Source organism: Triticum dicoccoides, chromosome 4B (assembly GCF_002162155.2).
Source record: "Triticum dicoccoides isolate Atlit2015 ecotype Zavitan chromosome 4B, WEW_v2.0, whole genome shotgun sequence".
Taxonomy (NCBI): domain Eukaryota; kingdom Viridiplantae; phylum Streptophyta; class Magnoliopsida; order Poales; family Poaceae; genus Triticum; species Triticum dicoccoides.
In genome coordinates this window covers 213941661-213961947 of record NC_041387.1, presented here as the reverse complement: position 1 = coordinate 213961947, position 20287 = coordinate 213941661, and the positions used below count along the sequence as shown (strand labels likewise).

General features: G+C 42.9%; 1 protein-coding gene across 2 annotated transcripts; it reads left to right on the top strand.

Moving 5' to 3' along the window:
• The first annotated feature begins 11216 nt into the window (after positions 1 to 11216).
• LOC119295812 lies at positions 11217 to 14883 on the top strand. 2 transcript variants are annotated; one of them, XM_037574265.1, is made up of 5 exons: positions 11217 to 11841; positions 11922 to 12018; positions 13028 to 13220; positions 13324 to 14207; positions 14639 to 14883. In XM_037574265.1, exons 1-4 carry the CDS (start codon positions 11780 to 11782, stop codon positions 13350 to 13352), a joined length of 381 nt encoding a protein of 126 aa, XP_037430162.1. In that variant the 5' UTR covers positions 11217 to 11779; the 3' UTR covers positions 13353 to 14207; positions 14639 to 14883. The 2 variants fall into 2 exon arrangements, with proteins under 2 accessions (XP_037430162.1, XP_037430163.1); XM_037574266.1 differs by lacking the exon at positions 11922 to 12018.
• The last annotated feature ends 5404 nt before the right edge of the window (positions 14884 to 20287 follow it).

Below are 20287 nucleotides of genomic sequence, written 5' to 3'. Positions count from 1 at the left end.
TCATCTCCTTTTACCTTTGACTGGGCATCCTTGATGCCCTACATGTTTTTGTAGGGCGCCGCCGACATTCCATGGACCCTCCTGCACTTCATGAACGACGAGTTGGTCGATGTCACCAAGGGCAAAATCGTTCAACCGGGCAACCCCGTGTTCCACGGTAAACCGATGCCACCCACCATGTATACAGTTCAACTGGTTCGGGTGCTGCCAGGATGCAACGAGTTGTTACCTTCGATTCGACCCGCCGGGGCCGATGAAGATGATCTGATGACCCTCAGCGCCTGCCTAAGCTGGCCCCTGCTTTGGCCGAAGTGCCAGATTCGTTTGGGGGCGGGGGACACCACCCCAAAGACAACACCGCCAGTCGTGCCGGCGCCAAGCCATGGCAAGACCACCGCAACGCTACCGGACATGCCGGACATCCCTATGGCACAGGATCTGAACATGCATATGGCATAGGATCTGGACGAAGACGATAATGATGACGGCCTTACATTTAGCAACGTCGATAAGTACTTTGCCGAACATGGGTACGAGGACGAATTCTGCGGGCCTCTTTCTCAAGAACCCAACCCTACAAAAGACGACCGCGGTCTAGCTGGTACGGCGGAGAAACCCAATTGCAACAGGCGTCGTCTAGCGTTCAGTTCTTAGGAGACGCCTCCAGCTGCCGACTTCACCGAGCCTCAGATAGCCGAGGTGCCAAATATTATCAGCCCCAACACACTCAAGAAGGCTGTCTGTGAGTAGAACTCGGTCCCATTACAACAGAAGAAGAAGGGACAGAAAAGAGAGAGTAACAAGGGTGCGAGCCAGCCGACACCGAGTACGATCCGTGCTCAGGACGGGCCACCTTCACCTAAGGATATCTCGAGGAGGGTGCATGTGGCGGGTAAGGCGATGCTACCGACAAATATGCTCAATGCTACAACCGGTGCTATGCGGAGTCTACATAACAGTGTTCTTTCTTTGGAGAAGCGGCGTCTCAGAGAGAATGATGTGGCATACCCGGTTTTCGTGGCCAAGGTGCCAAAGGGCAAGGGCTTTGTGGATGGCCCCATCGGGGGTACGATCGTCCTGCGGTTTGATGACATCTTTGCTATGTTTAACCTTCATCCGCTGCACTACACCTTCGTTCGGCTGTTTTCGTTGAGTATGGAGATGCGGATCATTAGAGACAAGACCCCGCACATCGTGATAGTCGACCCCTTCTACATGCGTGCCAAGAACTTGTGCAGCGCTGGGGACCGGCATGTCGCGGGTTCTTACCTCGAAGGCGTCATTCTGGCAAACCCAGATAGGGATAACTTCCTCATGCCTTACTTTCCTGAGTAAGTCATCCCCTAATCGCCCCGTAACATATGATCTCTTAGATTTCGATCGTTTTTTTTCTAACATTCCGTGTTTTGTGCAGTGACACACATTGCACACTCATCCTCTTAAGCCCGAAATATTCCATGGCCACGTATTTCGACCCGGACCGTGACAACAAGATAGACTACACAAATATCAAGAAAGTTCTTGATGATGTTCTGCCTGGCTACGCCAAATCTGGAGGCACCTTCGCCAAGCCAGTTCATAGGCGGTATGGCGCGCACGTGTTTGCCCACAATACAAATTTCTCCTACGTCAAGCAGCCGCCTGGCGGTCAGAAGGATGCCTACTACGCCCTCCATCACATGTGGGCGATCGTACGGGACCATCATCACCTTCTACTACCAGATAATCTCAAAGATTGGGCCGCAAGCTTGTCGGCAATCCAGGACGCGGACATCAGACAAGAATTCTTTCGCATCCAGTCGGAGTTTGCGGAAATTATGCATCAAGATGTCCTTCGTACCGCGGGACAGTTCTACCTCAGATATCAACCGTCCAACAGTGAGATAGACACAACGCTACAAATGCAGGCTGACAATGCCCGCGATTTCATGACCATCACGACAGACGGCGGCTTCATCCACACTCGGGTCCCATGAGTCAAGTCGAAAGTAGTGATGCTATGTGTAGTTCTGAAACATTGATTGGCTCATGTTGTAATTAAACTTTAATGAACTTGTATATCTCTTTGGTTTGGACAGTCGTTCAACTTAGATGTAGTCGATGCTATTTATTAGTAGGACCACGAATCATGCTATTAATGTCTTGCTTTTCTCTTCCGATCCTTTTGTTGCATACTTATATATTGCTTATGTATTGTCTGTTGTTTGGCTTGTGCATAGAGATGCCGTCGTATGTCGTGTACAAGGGTAAGGTTCCCGGAGTCTACGACGACTAGGAGGAGTGTCGTAGACAGGTTCACCGTTTCAGCGGTAACAGTTACAAAGGGTACACCACTAGGGCGGAGGCGGAATCTAGATACGCCCGCTATCTAGCGGGAGAGAGGAGGGAGCGTTGGAGGAACCAGATGAAGACTAGTTTCATCGCGATGATGCTCATCGTGATGACCGCAGCTCTCTTCTATGTGATGGTAGTTTAGATGATCGATATCGACTTGTAATGTGAAGACAAACTCGCTACTCATAGTCTTGAGACTTGTAATGTTCTATCTTTGTTCGATCTTTTGAATTTGGAGACTAATCTTCTATTGTATTCGGTGAATCTGTTGTTGCTGTGTGGTGTTGTCTAAATTCTGTCCAATAATATATTTTGTAACCTGTGAAAATATCAAAAAAGAAAAAAAAATAATCCCTAATAATCATGCTAGTGGCGCACCACACAAGACACTAATGGCGCACTGTGATAATCACACTAATGGCGCATCAACCACTGGTGCACCATTAGTATGCCAAAGCACATGGGTACATATGGCCCCCTGGGAGGATTTCGAATGGCGCACTGCGGGCAATACTAATGGCGCACTACGTGGTGCGCCATTAGAGCACCAGATACTAATGGCACACCAGTGGTGCGCCATTAGAATTTAATTCTAATGGCGTGATGCTAGTGGCGCACCAGTAGTGCGCCATTAGAAGGCAAAACTAGTGCGCCACTAGCATGCCTTTTCCTAGTAGTGTACTTATTGAAAAACTTATCAAGCATCTTGATCTATCTCAATAGATCTTGATGCTCAATATGTAAGTAGCTTTACTGAGGTCTTTCTTTTAAAGAACTCCTTTCAAATACTCCTTTATGCTTTCCAGAAAAATTCTACATCATTTCTGATCAATATGTTACACACATATATTTATTAGAAAGGCGGTAGTGCTCCCACTCACTTTATTGTAAATACAGGCTTCACCGCAAGTCTGTATAAAACTATATGCTTTGATCAACTTATCAAAGCGTATATTCCAACTCTGAGATGCTTGCACCAGTCCATAGATGGATCGCTGGAGCTTGCACATTTTGTTAGGACCTTTAGGATTGACAAAACCTTCTGGTTGCATCATATACAACTGTTCTTTAAGAAAACCATTTAGGAATGCAGTTTTGACATCCATTTGCCAGATTTCATAAAATGTGGCAATTGCTAACATGATTCGGACAGACTTAAGCATCGCTACAGTTGAGAAAATCTCATTGTAGTCAACACCTTAAACTTGTCGAAAACCTTTTTGCGACAAGTCGAGCTTTGTAGATAGTAACACTACTATCACCGTATGTCTTCCTCTTGAAGATCCATTTATACAATATGGCTTGTCGATCATCGGGCAACTCCACCAAAGTCCACACTTTGTTCTCATACATGGATTCCATCTCAGATTTCATGGCCTCAAGCCATTTCATGGAATCTGGGCTCATCATCGCTTCCTCATAGTTCGTAGGTTCATCATGGTCTAATAACATGACTTCCAGAACAGGATTACCGTACCACTCTGGTGCAGACTGTACTTTGGAAGACCTACGAGGTTTTGTAGTAACTTAATCTGAAGTTTCATGATCATCATCATTAGCTTCCTCACTAATTGGTGTAGGAATCACTGGAACTGATTTCTGTGATGAACTACTTTCCAATACGGGAGAAGGTACAAATTACCTTATCAAGCTCTACTTTCCCCCCACTCACTTCTTTCAAGAGAAACTCCTTCTCTAGAAAGGATCCATTCTTAGCAACGAATGTTTTGCCTTCGGATCTGTGATAGAAGGTGTACCCAATAGTTTCCTTTGGGTTTTCTATGAAGATGCACTTCTCCGATATGGGTTCGAGCTTATCAGGTTGAAACCTTTTTCACATAAGCATCGCAACTCCAAACTTTAAGAAACGACAACTTAGGTTTACTGCTAAACCATAGTTCATATGGTGTCATATCAACGGATTTAGATGGTGCCCTATTTAAAGTGAATGCAGCTATCTCTAATGCATAACCCCAAAACGATAGTGGTAAATCGATAAGATACATCATAGATCGCACCATATCCGATAAAGTGTGGTTATGACGTTCAGACACACCATTATGCTGTGGTGTTCCATGTGGCGTGGACTGTGAAACTTTTCCATATTGTTTAAAATGAAGGCCAAACTCGTAACTCAGATATTCTTCTCTACGATCAGATTGTAGAAACTTTATTTTCTTGTTACGATGATTCTCCACTTCACTCTAAAATTCTTTAAACTTTTAAAATGTTTCAGACTTGTGCTTCATTAAGTAGATATACACATATCTACTCAAATCATCTGTGAAGGTCAGAAAATAAAGATACCCGCCACGAGCATCAACACTCATTGGACCGCATACATCGGTATGTATTATTTCCAACAAGTTAGTAGCTCGTTCCATTGTTCCAAAGAACGGAGTTTTAGTCATCTTGCCAAAAAGGCACGGTTCGCAAGCATCAAATGATTCATAACCAAGTGATTCTGAAAATCCATCTTTATGGAGTTTCTTCATGCGCTTTACACCGATATGACCCAAACGGCAGTGCCACAAATAAGTTGCACTATCATTATTAACTTTGCATCTTTTGGCATCAACATTATGAATATGTGTATCACTACGATCGATATCCAACAAACTATTTTCATGTAAACAAAACAACAATTATTGAAGGTTTTATTCATGTAAACAGAACAACAATTATTCTCTGACTTTAAATGAATAACCATATTGTAATAAACATGATCAAATCATATTCATGCTCAACGCAAATGCAAAATAACATTTATTTAGGTTTACCACTAATCCCGAAAGTATAGGGAGTGTGTGATGATGATCATATCATTCTTGGAACTACTTCCAACACTCATCGTCACTTCCCCTTCAACTAGTCCCTGTTTATTCATTAACTCATGTTTCGAGTTACTAATCTTAGCAATCGAACAAGTATCAAATACCCAGGTGTTACTATAAACACTAGTAAGGTACACATCAATAACATGTATATCAAATATACCCTTGTTCACTTTGCCATCCTTCTTATCCACCAAATATTCAGGGTATTTCCGCTTCCAGTGACCATTTCCTTTGCAGTAGAAGCACTTGGTTTCAGGCTTTGGTCCAGCTTTGGGCTTCCTCGCGGGAGTGACAACTTGCTTGTCATTCTACTTGAAGTTCCCTTTCTTTCCCTTTGCCCTTTTCTTTAAACTAGTGGTCTTGTCAATCATCAACACTTGATGCTCTTTCTTGATTTCTACCTTCGTCGATTTCAACATCACGAAGAGCTTGGGAATCGTTTTCGTCATCCCTTGCATACTATAGTTCATCACGAAGTTCTAGTAACTTGGTGATGGTGACTAGAGAACTCTGTCAATCACTATCTTATCTGGAAGATTAACTCCCACTTGATTCAAGCGATTGTAGTACCCAGACAATCTGAGCACATGCTCACTAGTTGAGCGATTCCCCTCCATCTTTTAGCTATAGAACTTGTTGGAGACTTCATATCTCTTAACTCGGGTATTTGCTTGAAATATTAACTTCAATTCCTGGAACATCTCATATGGTCCACTACGTTCAAAATGTCTTTGAAGTCCCGATTCTAAGCCGTTAAGCATGGTGCACTAAACTATCAAGTAGTCATCATATTGAGCTAGCCAAACGTTCATAATATCTGCATCTGCTCCTGTAATAGGTCTGTCACCTAGCGGTGCATTAAGGACATAATTCTTCTGTGCAGCAATGAGGATAAACCTCAGATCATGGATCCAATCCGCATCATTGCTACTAACATCTTTCAACATAATTTTCTCTAGGAACATATCAAAATAAACGTATGAAAGCAACAATGCGAGCTATTGATCTACAACATAATTTGCAAAATACTACCAGGACTAAGTTCATGATAAATTTAAGTTTAGTTAATCATATTACTTAAGAACTCCCACTTAGACAGACATCTCTCTAGTCATCTAAGTCATCACGTGATCCAAATCAACTAAACCATGTCCGATGATCACGTGAGATGGAGTAGTTTTCAATGGTGAACATCACTATGTTGATCATATCTACTATATGATTCATGCTCGACCTTTCGGTCTTCGTGTTCCGAGGCCATATCTGTATATGCTAGGCTCGTCAAGTTTAACTTGAGTATTCTGCGTGTGCAACTGTTTTGCACCCATTGTATTTGAACGTAGAGCCTATCACACCCGATCATCACGTGGTGTCTCAGCACGAAGAACTTTCGCAACGGTGCATACTCAGGGAGAACACTTCTTGATAATTAGTGAGAGATCATCTTAAAATGCTACCGTCAATCAAAGCAAGATAAGATGCATAAAGGATAAACATCACATGCAATCAATATAAGTGATATGATATGGCCAACATCATCTTGTGCTTGTGGTCTCCATCTCCAAAGCACTGTCGTGATCACCATCGTCACCGGCACGACACCTTGATCTCCATCATAGCATCATTGTCGTTACACCATCTATTGCTTCTATGACTATCGCTACCGCTTAGTGATAAAGTAAAGCAATTACAGGGCGCTTGGATTTCATACAATAAAGCGACAACCATATGGCTCCTGCCAGTTGCCGATAACTCGGTTACAAAACATGATCATCTCATAAATTAAAATATAGCATCACGTCTTGACCATATCACATCACAACATGCCCTGCAAAAACAAGTTAGACGTCCTCTACTTTGTTGTTGCAAATTTTACATGGCTGCTATGGGCTGAGCAAGAACCGTTCTTACCTACGCATCAAAACCACAATGATAGCTCGTCAAGTTAGTGTTGTTTTCACCTTCGCAAGGACCGGGCGTAGCCACACTCGGTTCAACTAAAGTTGGAGAAACAGACACCCGCTAGTCACCTGTGTGCAAAGCACGACGGTAAAACCAGTCTCGCATAAGCGTACGCGTAATATCGGTCTGGGCCGCTTCATCCAACAATACCGCCGAACCAAAGTATGACATGCTGGTAAGCAATATGACTTTTATCGCCCACAACTCACTTGTGTTCTACTCGTGCATATAACATCTACGCATAAAACCTGGCTCGGATGCCACTATTGGGGAACGTAGTAATTTCAAAAATTTCCTACGCACACGCAAGATCATGGTGATGCATAGTAACGAGAGGGGAGAGTGTTGTCCACGTACCTCATAGACCGAAAGTGGAAGAGTTAGCACAACGCGGTTGATGTAGTCGTACGTCTTCACGGCCCGACCGATCAAGCACCGAAAGCACGACACCTCCGAGTTCTTGCACACGTTCAGCTCGATGACGTCCCTCAAACTCCGATCCAGCCGAGTGTCGAGGGAGAGTTCCGTCAGCACGACGGCGTGGTGACGATGATGATGTTCTACCATCGCAGGACTTCGCCTAAGCACCGCTACGATATTATCGAGGAGACTATGGTGGAGGGGGGCACCACGCACGGATAAGAGATCAATGATCAATTGTTGTGTCTCCAAGGGGTGCCCCTCCCCGTATATAAAGGAGTGGAGGAGGGGGAGGGCCGGCCCTCTCTATGGCGCGCCCTAGGAGGAGTCCTACTCCCACCGGGAGTCGGATTCTCCCCCCCTTCCAAGTAGTAGGCGTAGGAGTCAAGGAAAGGAGAGAGAGAAGAGAAGGAAGGAGGGGGCGCAGCCCTTCCCCCTAGTCCAATTCGGACTAGGCCTTGGGGGGGCGCCCAACCTCCCCTCTCTCTTTCCCCTAAAGCCCAATAAGGCCAATATACTCCCCGGCGAATTCCCGTAACTCTCCGGTACTCCGAAAAATACCCGAATCACTCGGAACCTTTCCGATGTCCGAATATAGTCGTCCAATATATCGATCTTTACGTATCGACCATTTCGAGACTCCTCGTCATGTCCCCGATCTCATCCAAGACTTCGAACTCCTTCGGTACATCAAACTCATAAACTCATAATAAAACTGTCATCAAAACCTTAAGCGTGCGGACCCTACGGGTTCGAGAACTATGTAGACATGACCGAAACACGTTTCCGGTCAATAAACAATAGCGGGACCTGGATGCTCATATTGGCTCCTACATATTCTACGAAGATCTTTATCGGTCAAACCGCATAACAACATATGTTGTTCCCTTTGTCATCGGTATGTTACTTCCCCGAGATTCGATCGTCGGTATCTCAATACCTAGTTCAATCTCGTTACCGGCAAGTCTCTTTACTCGTTATGTAATGCATCATCCCGCAACTAACTCATTAGTCACATTGCTTGCAAGGCTTATAGTGATGTGCATTACCGAGAGGGCCCAGAGATACCTCCCCGACAATCGGAATGACAAATCCTAATCTCGAAATACGCCAACTCAACAAGTACCTTCGGAGACACCTGTAGAGCTCCTTTATAATCACTCAGTTACGTTGTGACGTTTGGTAGCACACAAAGTGTTCCTCCGATAAACGGGAGTTGCATAATCTCATAGTCATAGGAACATGTATAAGTCATGAAGAAAGCAATAGCAACATACTAAATTATCAAGTGCTAAGCTAACGGAATGGGTCAAGTCAATCACATCATTCTCCTAATGATGTGATCCCGTTAATCAAATGAAAACTCATGTCTATGGCTAGGAAACTTAACCATCTTTGATTCACGAGCTAGTCAAGTAGAGGCATACTAGTGACACTATGTTTGTCTATGCATTCACACATGTATTATGATTCCGGTTAATACAATTCTAGCATGAATAATAAACATTTATCATGAAATAAGGAAATAAATAATAACTTTATTATTGCCTCTAGGGCATATTTCCTTCAATGATTTTTGGAAAAAATAAAGAGCAAACTATAAGGTAGCTGCAGTTCAAATTTGACTCGTTTCCTGCTGAATCGGTGGAAATTTGTCTTTTTCACGAGAGGTGGATAAAAGCTTTTAAGACCCAACAATTTTGTCACTTGTGCATTAAATATGGCCTAATATGATTCATTACAATTTCACAATAAATATATGGTAGGTCCTTCACAAAAAAACTAATTTTGTGCCCTCAAAAAAATGGAAGATGAATTTTCCGTCCAAAGAAAATGAAAACCTCCGTACGCAACATTGTTTGCCATTCTAAGATGCACCCTTGTGCACGATATAAGATCATTTGAACAAACTACGTCATGAATGTGGCCATAAGATTGATCATTTGGCTTGAAAGCCATGAATCTTCACGCATGATAGCTCATTTCTGTTAACACTTTTTAAAAATAATTACCGTATTACAAGATTATTATTTTTTCTGGTAACTTGGTCACATATAATGACACAATGCGAAGGTTTCCCAATTTTTGATTTTTTTGAATTTTTAATGCCGGTTTCAAAATGCGGTCAAAACGGCGGGCATGACCATTCCTAGCTAGTGCTTGAATCTTGGAAAACTTTTGGTATTTTTCTGATTAAATAGATACTTATTTACCTAGAAATGATTTTTGGAAAAAATAAAGAGCAAACTTTAAGGCAACTACAGTTCAAACTTGACCCGCTTCAAACTACATCGACGGAAATTTATCTTTTTCACCAGAGGTGGGTCGAAACTTTTGACACCCAATCATTTGGTCAATTGTGCATTAAACATGGCCTAATATTTTACAAATTTGATTTGGTCCAATTTTGTAAGAAATATATGGTAGGTCTTTCACAAAAAAACTTATTTGGGGCACTCAAAAAATGGAAAATTGATTTTTCGTGAAAATAAAATAAAAAATCTCTTTGGCAACATTGTTTGTAGTTCCAAGATGCAAACTTGTGCGAAATATGGAATCATTTGAACAAACTATGAGGCAGCTGTTGTCAAAATTTTACCCGCTTCGTAGTGAATCGACAAAAATCCCACCTAGTATGAAACTACCTCTAGTTATTTGAGGGAACCGTACTTAAACTTTGTCATAAAAAGAAAAGGGAACTTACCGCCGGGCGTCGTGGTGCTGCGTTGGATCTCCCCGATGCTGCAATGGAGCTTCGTCGAGCAGCGTGGTGCGGTGTTGGAGCTCTTAGCATGCCGTTGAGAGCTGTAATGGAGCTTCGTGGGGATGTCATTGGTGTTGCATTGAAGCTTTTTCACGCTCGGTGCTCTCGTGACATATTGATGTGGTTGAATGACCGCCAATGCGTAGATTGGGCGGCTAGCTAGGCAGATGATTTCTAGAAAAAATCACCTGGCTTACTCGTAGTTCTTTTCTTATTGTTAATCGATTAAGACCAATTTACATGGTCATAACATCATCAAAGCCTATACTTCCTTCTGATTGGACTATGGATATGTCACGCGGATCAAGCATCAGAGACCGTTGGATACTCCCACACCCCCTACACTCCCCCCCTCGTCCCACCCACAGCTATAGCTGGCCAAACGGGCCGGGCTAAATAGGCCAGCCCGCGAGCACGCCGGCACGGCCCGCCATGGGCCAGGCACGACATGGGCTAAACAGGCCGTGCCAGGCACGCGACACGCCTTGGGCCGTGCCTGGGCCTGGAGCCTGGGCACGCGGGCTGGCACGGCACAGCCCGTTTAATTTTTTTATATAATTTTTAGAATTTTTTTATATATATATACCTGAAATATAGCCCAATAGGCCTAAAAACCAACCTAGCAGGCTGAAAATGTGCAGCCCAGCGTGCTAAACGGGCCATCGGACCGGCCCGTTTACTAATCAGGCCGTGCCTGGGCCAAGGAGCAGCACCCGTGGGCTGGCCCGGCACGGCCCGGCTATTAAACATGCCATGGCAGGCCGTGCCGGGCCAGACACGATTAGCACAGACCGGGCCGTGCCATGCCGGGCCGGCCCGTTTGGCCAGGTCTGCCCACAGCCCAACCACCCAAACCCTAACTCAGATCCCCTCCCACTCCAGCCGCCGCTAAACCATTCTCCCTCCCAGATCCAATCAAAGTCACAACCCATTGCCCTCCCACCCCCGGCCTCCATCTCCATTCCTGCGCGCGTCGGCCACCTCCCTCCGGCGGAGCTCGACCCCCACCCCCAAGCCCAGCCGCTCCACCCTCTCCTGTACCCATCCACAGATCGAGCAAGGGGTGAGGGAGCGCCCAGATCCACCACCCTACCAAAACGAGATACAACACCAGATTCCTCCTTCTTCCTGACCTCTGGTGGCACCGTCGCAGCCACCTTTAACGTCGCGGCTCTCCTACTTTGTCTAGCCTCGCGTCCACGCCTCCCCTGCCCCTCGCCCCTCGTGCCCACGCCTCCCCTGCCTCTTGTCGGACTCACCATCCTATGCTGCACCAAGGAGATGGGCGTGTGTGAGTCCGCCCTCTCGGGGGAGGCAGAGGGGCACCGTGGCGGTGATGGGGAATAAGATCGCAGGACAACGCAGGCCTCGGCGATGCAGTCCTACCTGCACGACCTGCCCTCCACCTACAACCTCGTGATGCTTGACCTCGTCAGGCGTGGCCGCCTCCTCTACAAGCACAATGAGGGCCGCCTTCTCGTCAAGATCTACTTCAAGCGCGCCGGAGAGCCCCTCGAGCTCAAGGTAACCGCCCCATCCAGATCCCGTTCCCCCTTCGGTTTGGGTGGTGAGCGACGTGAGAATATCTGTTTGTTGGCTCATAGGACCATGATTCGGAGGCTGGAGCAGATCCGGAGGGTGTTCCAGGGACTCGAGGGCTCCCATATCTGGCCCTTCCAGTGTTTAATTTTTCATAGTCAGGTTGTAATAATTTTCAACTTGCAGTCAGGTTGCCTTGCTCTCAGTCACTTGGTAGTTTTATAAATGTTATCACTTTGATTCTATCGTCCGCCTGGCTCAGAGGATGAAGATAAGGAACACAAAGCAGAGCTAGTAGATCAGACATCCTCACTGCATAATCTGATAGACCTAGATGGCAGCAGTGTAGTAAGCAAAACATTAACTATGCAATGCTTCCAGTAGACCACTAGCATACATGTTTTGGGTAATCAATTTAGCTGTTGTGTTTTATAAATGGAAAGTGAAAAACCTTGATAAGTTAAACCTAGGTGCATGGTTTTATACCTGATCTGGTATGCTTTTAAACTGTACCTGTGTACTAAACCCTAGTTAAGTATACCCGAGTATTCTCACACTCGCATAATATGTGTGATCTGGGTTTCAGTTGGCCTTGTATTTATAATTTCTTCCTGTTTATCGTTCTGCTAGTCTCACTGTGGTTAGCTCTAACAACCCAGTCCAGTATTTCAGTTATGGAGTGGCTTGTCCTATGTTGTGTCCTGCCACTCAAACGTATTTTGGGGGCATGATCAATCATTTTATCATGATTGAGAGAATAGCCCAAATTTGCTTCTACTTTTAAGCTAAAAAATGTTTGTGCAGTAAACATTATATGCAAGATTTTTACTGCCATGCGTGCACATTATACATTTTTTATCTGGTTAATGTCAATCAATACCGATCAAGGTGACTGGCCAATCAACATTTGCTAGAATCGTGCATCGTGCCGGTGTTAGTCACAATGATCAGCTTCAATAGCTTGACCAATACCTGAACATGATGCATATTTATTAACAAAAATGGTAATGCATTTTGCTGATATTTATTAACAAAAATGGTAAGTGATTTTGCTCATACCAGGGTGCTCTATTTAGTCTATTGAGAATGCTAATAGACCATGACAACTTGTATATTGGACCTGCCCCCTCTCTCTGTTTGACTTGCTCGATCTCTCTCTATCTTTCTGCAGTCACCGCCGGATTCGAGGGTGGAGCCCGAGCCTCCACTGGAGCATGGATCAGACGTGCAGGAGGTGGAGCTCCGCATGGATCATGACATGGTCGTCGCGGGGGCAAGGATCATCAAGTCTGCAGGCGGCATCAGGGGAGGTGCAGTGCCAGCTGCTGGACATGGTTCACCCTGGGTTGCTGCTGATGCACAAGGTTAGGAGGCGTTCTGGCCTGATTGATCTGTTTTGGAGCGTTGCGCTTAGGCGGCTTAGCTTAGATAGCTGTGATGCGATGCTCATTTTGGGGTATTTTGCAGGTGAATTTCGATGCCAAGACGGAGTATGAAATGATTGAGAACTACAAGATTCTCCTGGATGTGTTCAACAAGCTGTAGATAGGCAAGGTACAGTGGTGATTCTCCTGGCTTAGCTCTCTACCTGTGGATTTATCCGTGATTGTGTCTTGCATTTTGTCATCTGGGAAAGCAAAGGTGATTTGTCTATATAGTAGTTTGGTTTATATATGCCGTGTGTGGGGATTCAGTCTGGAACAGTCGTGTGTGATTGATGTCAACATGTGGTATAGCCACAAGATGATTCGATAACTGACTAAATTTGTTGTGCACTACTGAAGTTATCCTCATTGCTGTGTATAGTACTAAACTTGTACAATTCTTGTCCTTTTTCCACACAACATTAAGATTAGAGTCGTGCTTTCTGAATGTTTTGCCAATTTTTATGTCCTGTGAGCTAGCAAACTGAGCTACGGGTGCTTCATCTCTGTCCTTCAGCTTCTATACTTATGACAATTAAATAGAGGATCTATTTTGCTCCCTGCTCTGATTGGTTTCAATCGATATTTGTCTCATCTAGCACTCTGAGTATCAGTATGTTGTTTTAACCCTGATTATGACGTGGTAGTATAAAGTGGACACCATATTCCTATTTAAATGCATAACGATTTTTTTTCCCATCATGTCCTGGTTTACCCATGTCAGATTTGTTCCTTCCGGAACTCTTGGTCCTTCATATCTAAAGTTTACATGTACTGTACAAGCTCTACTTTATGCTAATACTTGCCTTTGTAACATTTTGCATTGCATACTTCTAAATGGACAAGTACATGCGATGTCCATCATGAACGATGATGCAGACTAGATCTACCACTACAGAACCATCCATCACATAAACACAAAGTCAGGTATGTTCTTGTCTTGTTGAACAGATAAGGGCCGAATGCTTGATGGCCTTATGATTGATGCATGTATCATGTGACACACACATGAGTAAATCTGAATTAATTTTGACATTGTTACTTATTGATTGAATATGAGTATTGTTCCTTATACTCAAATGTAACTTTGATCTGCTATAACTTTGAATGATCATTTTTTAAACCTTGTCGTATATGTGAAACATTCAATGCTTATTTGCTGCTAAGATTGTCATATGTCCAAATTCAATTCCCAATTTTGATGAATATGCCTATTCCAGATAAGTAGAATGATCTTGTTAAAATAATAATAAGTAGAATGATAAAATACTGGTGTGTCTTTAGTTTTTATTTTAAAAGTATCCACGTAATATTTCTTCTATCAGTGACATACTTTTTGTTCTCTTTTGAATGTCCAGATGTTTTGCATCAGGAAGAAGCAGTACTTGAGGAAGCAGATTACATGTTTTCCCGCCATGAAGCACTAGATAGGCTTGTTCTATTTATTTTTGCTGTTCTAGAGTATTTCAGCAGCTGAATGCTTGACTACAACATGTTGTAGGTTGCTTGGATCTGTATAAAATACGTATGTGATGGAAATTTGTAGAATGTGCGTTTTGAGATATTTCCGTAATATTCAGCTAATTGGTGGTAACTTGATTCATATTGTTATTCAAACTGGTTTAAAAATGTTTGTTAAATGGGCTGGAGTTGGGCCTTAAGCAGGCCAAGGATCAAATTATATTGGCCAAATATCTTGGGTAAAAATATAAAACGAAAATAAATGAATATGGAAAGGCCAAGGCCCAAGAAAGAAAAAGCCTAGAAAACATTGGGCTGGACTTGTTTGGTTAAGCATAATTTGGTAGAAAAAAGATAGAAAGGCTGAAATGTTGAGCCTGGCCCATGTAGGTGCGCCACTATTAATGGCGATAGGTGCGCCACTATTAACACATCATTAGTAACAAACAGTAATGGTGCACCTATAGTGCGCCATTACTATGCGTAGAAGTGCGCTATTACTATCTGACTTAGTAATGGCGCACCACATAGAAATACGCCATTACTAACAAATTTTTTTCAGAATTTTTTTTTCAAATATTTTTTCCAATTTTTTTTCAGAATAACTTTTTTGTTTTTTTCTTAATCTCGGGTCACTATGGCTTAATCTCGGGTCAATATGCTTAATCTCAAATCAAATCGCACTGCGTGGTCAAACTTCCCGGAAGGTCACCCATCCTGACACTACTCCAGCCCCAGCACGCTTAACTTCTCAGTTCTATCCAACCCCAGCACCAGCTCACTTAACGTGCACTTGATATATCTATCATATCAATCCTATTAAACCTTGTTGATGTCTAGGACTTTGTTCATGTTCATGAGTGTGATGAAATTTTGAAAAAATATTTCAAACTTCCTGGTCATATTACGTATCATATTTTGAACATTTTTTCCAAAAAAGAAATTCGAAATCAATTTTTTTCTGTTACTAGTGGCGCACCTAGCAAATGATGCGCCATTACTAAGTTTGAAATTTTTTCCATTTCCGCCAGATCTTAAAAGCACTGTATCTTTTATTCTGTTAGGTTTTTGGGGATTCTAAAAATCTTCAACGAGGTTCCCCCAGTTTAATTCGGATGTAACTTTTCGAGTAGAAGATTTTTTTCATATAAAAAACTTTTTAATCCGAGTTCGTATGCAAAAGTTATGCCCATTTTACTAAATTCGAAAGAGATTTTACAAATAAAGTCAAAATTCATATTTGTAAATTTTCCAACTAGACCACATATCATATGGGAAACTTATTTTCTTTTATTTTTTGACATTTCCATCATTTTTTTATTTTTTTTAAAACTAAAAAGGCGGTCCACCGGGGGGGGGGGGATGCATTTGGTGAAATTTTCGGCCACCTAGAAAGTTAGTAATGGCACACCTTCACAAAGTGCGCCATTACTATGTGTATGACTTGGTCAAACCTTTGTCAAAGTTAGTAATGGCGCACTTTGTATAGGTGCGCCATTACTAAGTTTGACATAGTAATGGCGCACCTATGCAAAGTGCGCCATTACTAAGTTTGACCAAGGTTTGACCCAGTCATACACATAGTTATGGCACACTTTGTGAAGATGCGCCATTACTATGTCAACTTAGTAATGGCGCACCTATACAAAGTGCGCCATTACTATGTGTATGACTGGGTCAAACCTTGGTCAAACTTAGTAATGGCGCACTTTTCACCTGGTGCGCCATTACTGTTCTGGTTACTAATGGCGCACCTACACATGGTGCAACATTACTATTTAGTAATGGCGCACTATATGTATACTGCACCATTAGTGTCCATATTGGCTATAGGTGTTTTTGTAGAAGTGAAACCCTAACAGTTCGGTCACACCGACACGGATCTCGGTCCCAATGAGATGGCCTTGCCAGCACTCTGTGATCTATTGCATTCACTTTGGTCCCATCGATTTTATGTAATCGATCTCACCAAGTTGGCTTGACAGATTATCTTTTGCTTATTGCTTTAATTCTGTCTCACCGAGTTGATGCAATCGGTGCCAACGAGATGAAGTTTGCCCTAAGTCCTAGCACATCGATCTCACTGAGTTGTTCCAATCGGACCTATCGAGATTCCTAGCATTCATATTTTTGAACAGATCGGTGCCACCGAATTTCCTAATCGGTGTCACCGAGATGAGTCAAAAGTGTGTAACGGTTGGATTTTGTGTGGAGGCTATATATACCCCTCCATCACCTCTTCCTCTTTGAGGAGAGCCATCAGAACGTGCCTACACTTCCACCATACATTTTTCGAGAGAGAACCACCTATTCATGTGTTGACATGAAGAGATTCCACTCCAACCACTTAAACCTTGATTTCTAGACTTCCCCAAGTTGCTTTCCACTCAAATCCCTCTTCCACCATAGCCAAATCTGTGTGAGAGAGAGTTGAGTGTTGGGGAGACTATCTTTGAAGCACAAGAGTAAGGAGTTCATCATCAACACACCATTACCTATTGGAGAGTGGTATCTCCTAGATTGGTTAGGTGTCGCTTGGGAGCCTCCTTCATGATGTCGAAATGAACCAAGAAGTTTGTAAGGGCAAGGAGATCGCCTACTTCATGAAGATCTACCCGAGTGAGGCAAGTCCTTCGTGGACGATGGCCATGGTGGGATAGACAAGGTTGCTTCTTCATGAAACTAGTCGAGTGCTCCATGGACTCGCACAGTCGTTACCCTTTGTGGGTTGATGTCTGTATCAACGTGGATGTATGATAGCACTACCTATCGGAACCACGCCAAAAAATCTCCGCGTCTCCATTGCGTTTGCATACTTCAATCCCATCCCTTTACATTCTTACAATTGCATGATTTACTCTTCCCGCTGCCTATACTCTTGTCATGCTTGCTTAAGATGTATTGAATGTTCATTAACTTATGTTAAAGTTAAACTCAACCTTAACTGAAGAATCTAAAGACTGCCACTTTTGCTTGTCAAGGTCTAGTTGATATGTCTCCAATGTATCTATAATTTTTTATTATTCCATGCTGTTATATTATAATTCTTGGTTGTTTTACCATTAGTTCATAGCAACTTTATATCATTTTTTGGGACTAACTTATTGACATAGTGCCAAGTGCCAGTTGTTGTATTCTGCTTGTTTTTTACATTACAGGAAATCAATATCAAACGGAGTCCAAACGCAACGAAAGTTTTTGTCAATTTTGTTTGGACCAGAAGACATCTAGTGGGCCAAAGAAGTAACGAAGAAGGGGCCCAAGGTGAGCACAACAGACCAGGGCGCGCCTGGAGGCCCTAGCACGCCCTGATGAGTTGTGCTCACCTCGGTGACCTCCCGCACCCTCTCTTTGCTCTATAAATACCCCAATATTCCAGAAACGATAGGGAGTTGATGAAAATCAATTCCAGCTGCCGCAAGTTCCAAAACCACCAGGTCCAATCTAAACACCATCACAGAGGGTTTCATATCATCCTCATTGGTGCCTCTCCAATGATGCGTGAGTAGTTCATTTTAGACCTACGGGCCCGTAGTTACTACCTAGATGGCTTCCTCTCTGTCTCTGTATTCTCAATACAATGGTCCCTTGGAGATCTATTTGATGTAACTCTTTTTGCGGTGTGTTTGTTGGGATCCGATAAACTTTGAGTTTATGATCAAATCTATGTTTTTATCCATGAAAGTTATTTGAGTCTTTTGATCTCTTATATGCATGATTACTTATAGGCTCGTATTTCTTCTTCAAATATTTGGTTTAGTTGGGCACCCTAGATTGATTTTTCTTGCCATGGTAAGAGGTGCTTTGTGATGGGTTCGATCTTACGGTACTTGATCACAGTGACAGAAGGGGAACCGACACGTATGTATCGTTGCTATTAAGGATAAAAATATGGGGTCTATTTCTACATAAATCGATCTTGTCTACATCATGTCATCGTTCTTATTGCAGTACTCTGTTTTACCATGAACTTAATACACTAGATGCATGCTGGATAATGGTCGATGTGTGGAGTAATGGTAGTAGATGCAGGCAGGAGTCGGTCTACTAATCTTGGATGTGATGCCTATATAATGATCATTGCCTGGATATCATCATGATTATTTGAAGTTCTATTAATTGCCCAACAGTAATTTGTTTACCCACTATATGCTATTTTTCTCGAGAGAAGCCCCTAGTGAAATCTACGGCCCCCGGGTCTCTTCTTAATCATATTTGCATTCGAGATCTATTTAATTTGCTTTCTTGGTTATGTGTTGACGAATGGATACAACTGGATGTAGGGATTGTTAGTTTGGGTGAGATATTTATTGCTTCCCCTGTATCCCCAACACCAGATTGCATAACCAGAAAGTTTCGGGAGTTTTATAGGTGGGAATTCAAGTAGCTGTAGTTTTTTCTTTTCGACAGATGCATGATATGAGATTGGGGTTTGACGTCTAGTGGTCCGCCTATCCACGGTCGTTTTTACAGTGGTCTCGTTGTATCTTAAGAGTCCTTGGCTATGCTGACTCGGGGACGCTTCGTATGTCATGTGCACTGCCTTGTACATGATGGTGTTGTACGATCGAGCCCGTATGTGCCCCACCACAAAAACTTCGGACGAAATATCTATCTTATGTTTGTTTCCGGCTTATTCTGCAAGCCAAATCCTTTATTTTGTTTTATTTGTGGTATTCGAGTTGCTTCGAAGTCAAATGTTGAATCCATACCTTTCCTAATCGGTGTTCTCATATTGATATGTGAATACTAATCCTTCTTGATCATCGAGGTCGTCATGTTAATTCTTTTCCAACCGGCGTGCTTCTCTTCAAGTGGATCCGGTCATTTCAACATTTGCGAGATCAATTCTAAGTTTTCTCAATGGTGTTTGTTTCATCCGTCCCAAGTTGTCTTTGTTTTCCCGCCCTCCCACCCTTTTCTTCAAGGACTCAGATTTCCTAATCGGGTATCCATTTTATTGATGGGAAGTCTCTCCATTCTTTTCCGTCAATGTTCTTATCCGGTGATTCTCAGGAAGATACTAACGGAGCTTCAAGTTCATTATTCTTCGTCTCTTTTCTTCTCCGGTGGATTAATTTCAAGTTTCAGTGTTGATCATATCTCTTCCTTTTGTTTCACATATCTTCCCACGTGAATTTCTTATCCAAGGCTCTCTTATTTATTCACCTCTCTAAGTTCATATCTGGAATGCTCAAGATATCTCAGAAGATTCGGGCTTTCCATTCTTAATCTGTTCACGCTATTTGGAGGTCATTATCTCATGAAGTCATTTAATTCAACTGGTGCAATCCCCCCTTTCAATCAATCATTTCAATGGTGTTTCTCTTGAGTGGGCCCTAACCGATAGGTCTTTTCCCAGGATCTTACCTAACTCCTACAATTTCCCTGGAGCTATTCCCAAATTCTTTTCGAAGTTTGACGTAAGAATGAATTTTCATTAGTCACATGCCTTCTCCAAGGTCGCTTTCAAATTCTTTTCATCTTAGGCTCAACCTTTCCTCTTTTAATCCTTCTGGAGTATCTCAAAATTCTTCAAGGTGTTT

What these genes read in the sequence shown, in the direction of transcription:
- LOC119295812 (XM_037574265.1), top strand. Translation starts at nt 11,780, where the DNA reads ATGAGGGCCGCCTTCTCGTCAAGATCTACTTCAAGCGCGCCGGAGAGC. An exon ending in GAGAGCCCCTCGAGCTCAAG is followed by an intron (nt 11,842 to 11,921) that starts GTAACCGCCCCA and finishes GTTGGCTCATAG; the next exon opens with GACCATGATTCGGAGGCTGG. An exon ending in GTTTAATTTTTCATAGTCAG is followed by an intron (nt 12,019 to 13,027) that starts GTTGTAATAATT and finishes ATCTTTCTGCAG; the next exon opens with TCACCGCCGGATTCGAGGGT.